Source organism: Olea europaea, chromosome 1 (genome assembly GCF_002742605.1).
Source record: "Olea europaea var. sylvestris chromosome 1, O_europaea_v1, whole genome shotgun sequence".
In the NCBI taxonomy this organism is placed as follows: Eukaryota; Viridiplantae; Streptophyta; class Magnoliopsida; order Lamiales; family Oleaceae; genus Olea; species Olea europaea.
In genome coordinates, this window is record NC_036237.1 from 2981799 (window position 1) to 2992113 (window position 10315).

Genomic DNA, 10315 nt, shown 5'->3' on the forward strand with positions numbered 1-10315 from the left:
TTAATTTCTTATCTACTTATTTGTGTATAAATTTTATTACACTAATTTCTAAAATTTTAGCCTTCCTAACAAAAATCTTGATCTTCCCTCCAAACATATAGTTCACGTTCATCAAGAACCGAAAGGGAAAAATTCATTTTTCCTTTTGAAAGCATTCCCTTCTGCCGACAGCAAGATGCCAAAACGAACCTTCCAGATTAAAAGTGGTGGCCAATCAACTAAAATATAATCCTTGGAATTGATTCCATCGATTGGGGAAACAGTTTTCCTACTTCATTATCTTCCTCATTATTCCACGTTTAAAGATAAAGAATAGGTTGAAAAATTGATAGAAGCAGACAATATAATTCCTTGTCCTATATGATTTTCAATCTGATTCACTTACCACCACACATTGTCCTAAATTCATCACCAAGATATGTAAGTGAATAAATGGATAGTCTCTTAAATACATTGGATCAATAAGATAGTTTTACCTGGTAATGAACGAAACTAGACAGTATTTGAACTTCTTTTTTTCTGTGATTATCGTTTAGTATTGTTCAATCTAGTCTGTCAAACATGTCCGAGATATATAGTAGTCGAGGTAGAAGTAAGAGAGACGACGAATCAGAAGATGAGGATACTCAAGAAACTTCCAGGTTATCATGGAACTATTGGTTCAAAGTGTTGAGAAACTACTCAAGACAAGATTATGGAACTGGAGGAAGAAGCCATTCTCGTGCTTATATCATAGATCCAGATAACTGGTGAACTCTCTTCATTGTACTTGCATTATCATTTTAGTATTCCATTTCAGTTTATAGTTCTTAACCTGTATGTTCATGTAATTGCAGGTGGTACTTGGCATGGACTCAATTCATTCTGATATGGGCAGTGTACTCGTCCTTCTTTACTCCATTAGAGTTTGCATTCTTCAGAGGCCTGCCGGATAAATTTTTCCTTCTCGACATCGCAGGCCAATTTGCTTTTCTAATTGACATCGTTGTCCAATTTTTTGTCGACTATCGCGATCCCCATTTCTTTCGCCTCGTCTCCAACCACAATCTCATCGCCATTCGGTTAGTACTGTACTTCTTAAAACTGTAATTCTGCTATTTACATTCTTCAGTTTGTCTTTTTACCAATTGGAATCAAGGGTTAATATTTACAGGTATTTGAAATCTCGGTTTCTGGTTGATCTACTGGGCTGCTTGCCATGGGATGCCATATACAAGGTTCTTCGAAACCTATTTAAACCTTTTATTCTTCTACATTTTCTTGGTTTGACAAGTTATACAACTATACAAGTGAGAAGTAAGGAGATTGGATTTATTTATTTATTTTTAGGTTACACGGGAACTTCTACAATGATAGCGCTTCTGTTTTGAATAAGTTCATGAAATTGAAACTAAAGTTTCGAAATCTGAAGAGAGTTTTCCTAATAACACTACCTTTTCTTAACTAAAATTTGGAAATTTTAAGGAAGATTGTAGGACAATGTTGACCAAAGTATTCGAAAACTTTGTACTAAGTTATCTGCCTCGATCAGGTTTGTGGCAAAAAGGAGGCAGTGAGGTATATGCTATGGATTAGGCTAAGCCGAGTATTTAGAGTGGCAGAATTTTTCGAGAAGCTGGAGAAAAACATACGAATCAATTATCTGTTTACAAGAATTGTGAAGCTTTTCGTGGTTGAATTATACTGCACGCACACAGCTGCGTGTATATTTTACTATCTGGCTACGACTCTACCTTCATCGAAAGAAGGATATACATGGATCGGAAGTTTACAGCTCGGTGACTATAGTTACACAAATTTCAGAGAGATTGATCTTTGGACGCGTTATGTAACATCACTCTATTTTGCTATCGTTACCATGGCAACTGTTGGTAAGTTGTTTTCGCAGTTGTTGCCATGGAAACTGGTGCTCTTACTCTTAACAGGGTCCTAATATTTTTATTTAATTAATGCTGCAGGTTATGGTGATATTCATGCAGTAAATGTCAGGGAAATGATATTTGTCATGATCTATGTATCATTTGACATGATTCTCGGTGCATATTTACTTGGTAACATGACAGCCTTGATTGTGAAAGGATCCAAAACAGAAAGGTTTAGGGATAAAATGGCAGAACTTATTAAATATATGAACACAAAGAAGCTCGGACAGAACATAAGCAAAGAGGTGGAACGCCATGTTCGATTACAGTACGAGAGAAATTACACTAACGCTTCTGTTCTTGAGGATCTTCCACTTGCTACACGAGCTAAAGTACCCATATGAGAATTCTAATAACTATTATTAATCTTGCGCGCATTTTCTGTCTCGATCTCTGTGATGAATATTCTGAACATTTTTCTTATGCAGATATCAAGAAAATTGTACCAACAGCACATTAAGGAAATTCCTCTTTTCAAAGGGTGCTCGGACGGATTTGTCAAGCAAATTGTAAGTAAATTGTAGGTCTGTTAGTGTTGCTTAAGACATCCTCACTCATTATACTAAATGTGCAGGCAATCAGAGTGCATGAAGAGTTTTTCCTTCCCGGAGAAGTGATTATAGAAGACGGCAAAACTGTGGATCAACTTTACTTCCTTTGTGATGGTAAACTGGTATGACATTTCCTTAACCGTATTTGATTTCTCTTGTTCTATCTCCAATTATAGTGATTAGAAAGCATGCGGTCCAATATTTTCTGGATTCAGGAAGAAGTTAAAAAGTATGAAGATCCTGAAACGCAAGGATCTTTATCGACTCTGGATACTCACAGTTCAGTTGGTGAAATTTCTGTTCTCTGTAACATCCCAGAATGTCGTACAGTCCAAGCTACTGAATTATCTAGGCTCCTGCGCATTGATAAGCAAGCTTTCATAGACATTCTTGAGATTCACTTTCGTGATGGGCGCACCGTTATCAATAATCTTCTCGAGGCAAGTTGATCGTGGGCTCTTAGCCTCTGTTTGGGAATAATCCCAAATTTCTGAGAGATTCTTTATTTACCAACTATATTATTATTAATAAGTTAAATTTAAGGTATGTTCTTAAAATTAAAAAATATGAAAGTATGTGCTATAGGGAACATTGTTTATGCTGTCCTAAAAATCTCAAGACAAACAACCGGCATTTTTTCGAGTAATTTTGAAAAGGAATTTCGACTGTGCATTTGTGAATTTCAGGGAAAAGAATCTACCTTTCGAAGTGACATAATGGAGTCTGATGTTATTCCACATATTGAAAAAAATGAATCGGAGTATGCTATGAGATTGAATTGTGCTGCTCATAATGGAGATCTGCATCGACTGAGACATTTCGTTGAAGCAGGAGCAGATCCCAATAAGGCTGATTACAATGGACGAACAGCTCTGGTATGTAACCAAGTATGCATGAAATCAGATTTGGTAATCAGGAAACTGATTACAAGGGAACTGATTATTAGTCATCAATTATTTCATCATTATCTTATTATTTGGTTAACCTCATTAATAACCTGAAACAAACATTATTTCGTAATGTTTATAATCCTTCAGTTATTGAGAGACAAAACTATTTAATTACAGCATCTTGCTGCATCGAATGGGTATGAAGATATTGTTCAGTTCCTTATCCAAGGAAAAGTCGAGATCAACATTAGAGGTAAGTTTCTGGTTTTTCCAATTGCCATCTACCCTGTACAAAAAAGTCTGCAGTTCTCTTCCCTAATTGTTATGAGGAACTCATTCTGGCTGAACTGTTCTTGTAGATAATTTTGGGAAAACTCCATTATATGAAGCGATCAAGAATAGCCATGACCGAGTGGCATCTTTGCTTGTGAACGCAGGGGCTTCATTGTCTATAGATAATGCTGGAAATTGTCTGTGTGAAGCGGTTGCAAGTAGAGACTTAGATTTCCTGAAAAGGCTTTTGGCAAATGGCATTAATCCAAACTCGAAAAATTATGATCTTAGAACGCCTCTACACTTAGCCGCATCAGAAGGGTTGTATCCAGAGTCGATTTTACTTTTAGAAAGTGGGGCTAGTGTCTTTGCAACAGACAGGTACCAATCGACTAGTACTCATTTTGTTTTTTAACTATTAACTAGATGAGGATTGGTCATTTAGGACGTATATTATTTGCAGATGGGGAAAAACTCCACTGGACGAAGCCCGCATAGGTGGAAACAAAGGTCTAATTATGCTACTGGAAGATGCAAGGATTTCACAGTTGTCAGAATTTTCTGTCTGCTTAGAGAGAATTGAAGGTATAGACTATAGGTTTTCTATAGGAATGTATATAATTAGAATTTAGCCTCTTTATGCAGCTTTTCTCTATCATATATTGGAGTCAGATTAATTGGCAGCTGTAGAGTTTTAGTATTCTAAAATCTGTTTCTTATTATACATATCATAGTTGGGATAGAACCAACAGATTCCTTTACAGGAGCACTTCATCCTTGATCCTCCCCGACTGCAGCATACAACTCTTCTGCAGAAAGGATACTCTCGAATCATAGAACTATAATGGAATAAATGATCAACCAACATTTATAGAATAAACGGTTCAATCCTCTTATCGGTCCTATGATTTATTGAACTCTTTTTATGAGATGACTCATAGATCTTACATATTGAAATCCTATATCATTGCATTACGTGAAATTGTTGTTTTTGCATCATGTAGTTGGCTAATATTCGACGTTTTCTCCTGCTTCCAATTTCATTATTTTGATTTTATTTTGGCATTCGTGAGTGACAGGTAAAACGCAAAAAAAGAAATGCACAGTTTTCCCAGGGAAGCCATGGGATTGTAGAGATGATAGGAGTATTGGAGTTGTTTTATGGGTTCCACAAACCATTGAAGAGCTCATTGAAACAGCAAAAGAGCAGTTAAATTTTACAAGTGGTTCCTTTATATTATCTGGTAACGGAGGCAAGATTCTGGATACAAGCATGATTTCTGATACTGAAAAGCTATATTTAGTTGGTGAAGCCCAATGAATCACCCAACTTTGTTCTGAGTATCATCCTGTGAGTGTGTAGAGAGAACGTATATAAATATATATAGAACAGTGTAATTATAAACTTTTTTGATACTGAATTTTTCAGGCTTTTTGAATTTTAGTGATTTTTTTTTTATTTTTTTAACTGCCTATGGCCTTTCTCAGAAAAAATACATACATCAACACATCCATGCATTAATTAAAGAAAATAGAACCAAGAACATAAATAATTTTCGTAAATCCATGAATTGAATAAAAAATATAAACGTAATTAAAGTCAAATAATCTAGATGTTTTGGGGGGATGGGGGACCTAGAAACTGCCAATAGGATTCAAAGATGATTAAAACTACTCAAAAGCCCAAAAATTCTCTGCACGAACTGCCTTCTCTTCCTCTTCGGTGTAGTCATTCTGGATATGGAATTTCTCCCGAACCTGTTCTACTGACCAGAGTTTCATTTCGTTCGCACAAGCATCACACATTACATCCATTAATGCCGGGAAGTTGAGATAATTTGCTGCTAAGATCAGCCCAAGAACATCGTTAAACGGCTTCTTCACAAACTCCGTGTCAAAATCCTTTTTTTCCGCATCGGTCGACGTAGAATCCGCATATTTTTCCATGAACTCTATGATCCAAGCCAGATTTTTGCTATCAACATTCAGCAACGGTATTGCGTCCAAGTCACAGCCATCTTCAACCAGATTCTTTATTGTTATACACTGAACTGCAACAGATTCTTTCACCAGGAATTCTTCATTATCGGAACTTTTCAAAATCAGCGTCTTTTCTTCCGGGGAAGACATGATTGTACGTGATTTTTTAATAAAACCCTAGAGAGAAAGTTACAGACAAAGAAAAAAAGTGGGGAAGAAGTTATGGAAATTGATTAATATATATACTGATGGAGTTGGGGTATGTCATATTAGGACTTTACTATCAAAATTGATTTTGGTCTCCTTTTTTATTGGGATTAGGAAATATTTCCTAATGTATGAAATATATTAATATAATATAACTATAAACTTATAACCTATATATATATATATATATATATATATGTTTGATCAAATTCCAAGCTCATTTGAAGAGATTCATATCATTATCTAGTAGAATTTGATATTTACGATAATAAAATTTCACTCCGAGGTTCTATACTTTCATTTTTCGTAATAAACACACAAATTTATTTTTCAAAATTTACTTTCAATATTTTTCCTTTTATTTTAAAACGCAGTGTGTTCAATATCTAAACAAGTGGAGCAAGTGTTGTAGGAATTCAATTTCTTTAGGTTCAATTTGGTAATCAATCTCTAATAACACCACTGAATTCTTACATGTTGGCTATTAGGTTCATATACACTATTTTACGAGAATTTGTTAAACAAATAAGGAGGCCTTTGAATTGACCAATAAAGTTATAGCGAATACATCGATTAGATGTGCAAGCACCTTTTGCGTATGGTAGAACCGATCATATATACAAATTGACAAAAACGTAACAATCGGCTGTGACACAGCATATGACAATAATATAATATTTAATAAAAGGGTAATTGGCACAAAATGTTCATACCTTTCAAGCTTGTTGTGGAAAATATCCTTACCTTTCATTTTTTGACAATTTTGTTCCTATTTTTACCTTTCGTTGTGCTAAACGTTCCTTTTACCATTTTTTGACATAAAATGATCAAAATACCCTCATATTTAAACAAATAAATAAATAAAATAAAATTGCAACTATAGGTCCATACGTTCCATATGTGCTACATGTCATCCACTTCCTAGAAATTTCCTACTTTTCTACGTTTTTATGTACCCGCTCCCTATCCCAGACCCTTTCTTACCCATATTATCATTTCAGAATTCAGTATCAACAATTTAACTAATTCTTGTATTCAAAGTTGAAGAGGAAATGGAGAATGGAAATCAGTCTTCTTTTTGGCAATTTAGTGATGATTTTCAACTTGAAGGAAGCTTGAATGACTCAATTTGCAGCACCAACTATTCGACCAAACACCCCACTGAGCAGAGGAATTTCAACATAGGTTTTGGTGCAAGTGAGGTTAATAACTCTTTCAATTCAATTTGGGAGTCTTCCTTTGAATGACTTAATTTGGACAAAAGTTGAATGAAAAACTTGACATTATGATTTCTTGATTTAGGAGTTCCAAACGGTAATTGCTCTGCCACAGTTTCTTCACAATATAATAAATATGCATTTCGTGGGATATTGTTAATTTGGATTTGTTGGGGTCTGTATAATGTTACCAGGACAATGCTCCTCTACCAGACTTATAAAAGGTCTGATAGAGGCCTTCTCTCCCATTTTCTCTTACCTCGACGGACCCCATGATTAAAAAAATATCCCCCCAAAAACCCACCTCCACCCCACCCCGAATTGTGAGAGGGGTTGCACTACTAGACCTCTTACAGGCCTGGTAGTGTAGCATGGTCCATGTTACCAATGGTGATGGCTATTGTTAAAAAAGTTAAACAAAGTTAAAAAATAAATTGATACCAACGGACGGCGCCTAGTGAAGTGAGAGAATTTTTTTTATTTTTAATAAGGTTTTTGGACCGATTTGCACTTTTTAAAAAGTTTGGGAGTAGGAGTGCAATTTGTTCTTTATTTTTCAATTCTTTTTGTTTTTGTTTAATTTAAACAGGAGGGTATTTTGATCATTTTACGTCAAAATGGTAAAAATGACGTTTAGCGCAATTAAAGATGGAAATAAGAGCAAAAATGTCAAAAAAAAAGAAAGATATGAACGTTTTTCATAATAAACTTAAAAGATAGAGACGTTTTGCGCTAATTACCTTAATAAAATTAAGATAGATGTGACATTTTACCTGCCACCACTCTTATTTACTATTGTCGTCTATTTTTCTCTATGTACACCACAAGGTAATTCCGTTCTATAATGAAACAAACTCTTAAAAAAAAAAAAATTTACCTTGTTTTCGCACATTCTAATTTGATTGTCGAAGTGCGGACTATGCTGGCTCCCCCCGTGGGTTCGGGTGTGAGCTGTTTTGCAGAGAATCGTGGAGGAATAGATATTTCTTGACCGAAAGGTCCAATCAAAGTTTTGAGGTCTCCAGATTAGTCGACCCGATTGACGCACCCTGGCTCAACCTTAGCTCATTAATAAACCAACCACTCAAAAAGAAGAAAAAAAAAGAAGCGACTCTACCAAAGGAAAACAATAACAGAGAAAATTCTTCAAAAATCGAAGGAAAAATGGCGTTGCAATGGATGATACTGGCATACGTAGTGGCGGCAGAGGCAGGGGTTGCAATTCTCTTAACTCTACCTTCGCCAAAGGCTCTGAAATCTCGTATTGTGTCATTGATCTCTCTTATTCTCCAGCCTTCACTCTTCGTCGTACCCTTCTCCGCTTTTCAGCTCCTGGGTATGTTTTTTATCTTTATTCTTTTGGAAAATTTATTTATTTATTTTGTTTGTGATTTTTGGGTGTTGTAATTTGAAGTGGGGGTTTATTTGATTTTATTTATTTGTGTTAGATATATATTGGAAGAATGAGCATCGGTTGATGTGTAGTGGGGAGATCTGCACTGCTGCTGAAAGAGATCGCTATGAGAAATCGGTAATTAATTTTAGGGTTCTATCTCTTAGCAAGACTTTTGGAAAGTTAACGGTGGAAGTAATTGTGAATTTGAAGCAAAAAATAAATAAAAATAAAAATTATAAAAAAAAAATGAAGGAGAAAAATTGTTAATTGAACTAGTTTGCTCCATGTTCTTTAGCACGTTATGCATTAATTTGGATTTTGATGCAAGGAAAATTCTTCGAGTACAGGCTATCCGCTGCTTTCACTCGAGGCTTCTCGTGTATTCCGCATTTTTTTCTTCAGTTCTTGAAGTTGTTTGTCAAACATAATTTCTGAAGGATGGAATATGTACCCTTAAATATTTGTATTTTTTGTCTCTGTTTGTTATCACCCTGTGGTTTCTCTTCTTAGCGAAAAAACCTCTGAGTATCCATTAAAATTTTTTAAGTATAAGAACCCCAAGAAAAATGGAAAGATGAAAATTGCACTGAAGTAGTGGAGTTGTGAATTAGTCACAGTCTGCCCTTTTGTTTTGATGGAAACCCTAATATCTTGAAGCATATGCATCTTTGGTCTCTTTCTTAGTAATCCATGGTCAGGTAGTGACTTATCTGCTTGGGGTTCTATAGCTGTGACTCCTTAATGTAGTCCATGTTGCGGTAGCAATCATTTTCATCTTTCCTCAAAATAATCTAATCGTTATGTAGTCCATTAACATTTGACGAGAGTGTGACGTTTCTTAAATGATAACCTTCAAGTTGGGGGGGGGTAGATGGGAGCTTGGTCAGTCGCACTTATACCTGTAAGTGGTTTTATCATCTGTCAGCAGGTCTTGATATTGTGCATATTACCATTGATTGTTTCTCTTAGCTATGCCACGCCCTTTTGTTTTGATTTGCACAAATGTGGAAAAAGATTTATCTGTTTATTACCAATTCCTACTTTTACTAAAGATTTTGGTTTAGGCCACCACTTAGGTTGCATGTTCTTGATTCAAACTCTGCCCGCTTGTGTGAGTTGCAGATCTACAAGGCTCAGAGGAATGCAGTTTTGTGTGTTTCAGCTTGCCTTCTGTATTGGTATGTGGCTAACAATACTGACCACCTTTGGCACGTTTGGTGAGGTGGACTCGGAAGTACCCTATAGTGTTTAGAACAAAAAAATTCAAAATCTTGTGTATTACACTGTCGAGTCTTGTCCAATACTCTCTACCAAACATGCTAACTTAGGTTCTGGTTTAGTTTTCGATCCTTCTTTCCTCAATTTTGATATTTTGATATTTTTAAATGCTGGTGCAGGTGTATCTACCGTATTTGCAAGTATCACAGGGATATTCAGAGCATGGAGGAAGTCGAGAAGAGGTACAAGGAGCATTAGAAGATTCAGTGGCTTAGCCATTCAGTTGCATCGATAGTGAAGCATATTATGCATCTACCACTGCCATTATTTTTTCGTTTTACAGTTTATGTTTACTGTTTTATGTTGAATAATTCGTCGTGTATTTGTAGTAGGGATCTGAAGTTGTGCAATTTTATAATAATTTCTTTTCGAACAGTGGGACGTTAGAATTCTTTCAATCATGAGAATACCATATTCTGCCAATCTAGAGGACTCCATATTGTGTCATTTTAGTCAGGGGTGAACCCAGTATCATGATTCTGTGGGGGCAAGATAGAATTATGTAAAAATTCTGAGTTAAAATTATGGATTAAAAAATTTTGTGGATCACTTTGTAAATGTCAAAAATTAAGGGCCCAGAGTATGCAATGGATCCGCCCCT

General features: G+C 35.5%; 3 protein-coding genes across 6 annotated transcripts; 2 read left to right on the top strand and 1 right to left on the bottom strand.

The window, feature by feature from the left end:
- Positions 1 to 304: 304 nt before the first annotated feature.
- On the top strand, positions 305 to 5080 carry LOC111372299 (potassium channel SKOR-like). 2 transcript variants are annotated; one of them, XM_022994677.1, is made up of 13 exons: positions 305 to 749; positions 837 to 1061; positions 1154 to 1217; positions 1532 to 1871; positions 1959 to 2254; positions 2351 to 2431; positions 2497 to 2595; positions 2689 to 2913; positions 3160 to 3348; positions 3541 to 3616; positions 3801 to 4017; positions 4100 to 4221; positions 4716 to 5080. In XM_022994677.1, the coding sequence occupies exons 1-13, from the start codon at positions 562 to 564 to the stop codon at positions 4955 to 4957; spliced, it is 2364 nt and encodes a 787-aa protein (XP_022850445.1). In that variant the 5' UTR covers positions 305 to 561; the 3' UTR covers positions 4958 to 5080. The 2 variants fall into 2 exon arrangements, with proteins under 2 accessions (XP_022850445.1, XP_022850369.1); XM_022994601.1 differs by having other exon boundaries at positions 306 to 749; positions 3723 to 4017.
- A 195-nt stretch (positions 5081 to 5275) lies between these two features.
- LOC111393806 (SKP1-like protein 4) lies at positions 5276 to 5803 on the bottom strand. Its single transcript, XM_023019860.1, has one exon. It carries the CDS (start codon positions 5764 to 5766, stop codon positions 5308 to 5310), a length of 459 nt encoding a protein of 152 aa, XP_022875628.1. The 5' UTR covers positions 5767 to 5803; the 3' UTR covers positions 5276 to 5307.
- Positions 5804 to 7976: 2173 nt separating this feature from the next.
- On the top strand, positions 7977 to 10137 carry LOC111372751. Of its 3 annotated transcripts, XM_022995176.1 has the most exons (4): positions 8025 to 8376; positions 8489 to 8571; positions 9559 to 9614; positions 9834 to 10137. In XM_022995176.1, exons 1-4 carry the CDS (start codon positions 8205 to 8207, stop codon positions 9910 to 9912), a joined length of 390 nt encoding a protein of 129 aa, XP_022850944.1. In that variant the 5' UTR covers positions 8025 to 8204; the 3' UTR covers positions 9913 to 10137. The 3 variants fall into 3 exon arrangements, with proteins under 3 accessions (XP_022851056.1, XP_022851001.1, XP_022850944.1); XM_022995288.1 differs by lacking the exon at positions 8489 to 8571 and having other exon boundaries at positions 7977 to 8376; XM_022995233.1 differs by lacking the exon at positions 9559 to 9614 and having other exon boundaries at positions 8007 to 8376.
- The last annotated feature ends 178 nt before the right edge of the window (positions 10138 to 10315 follow it).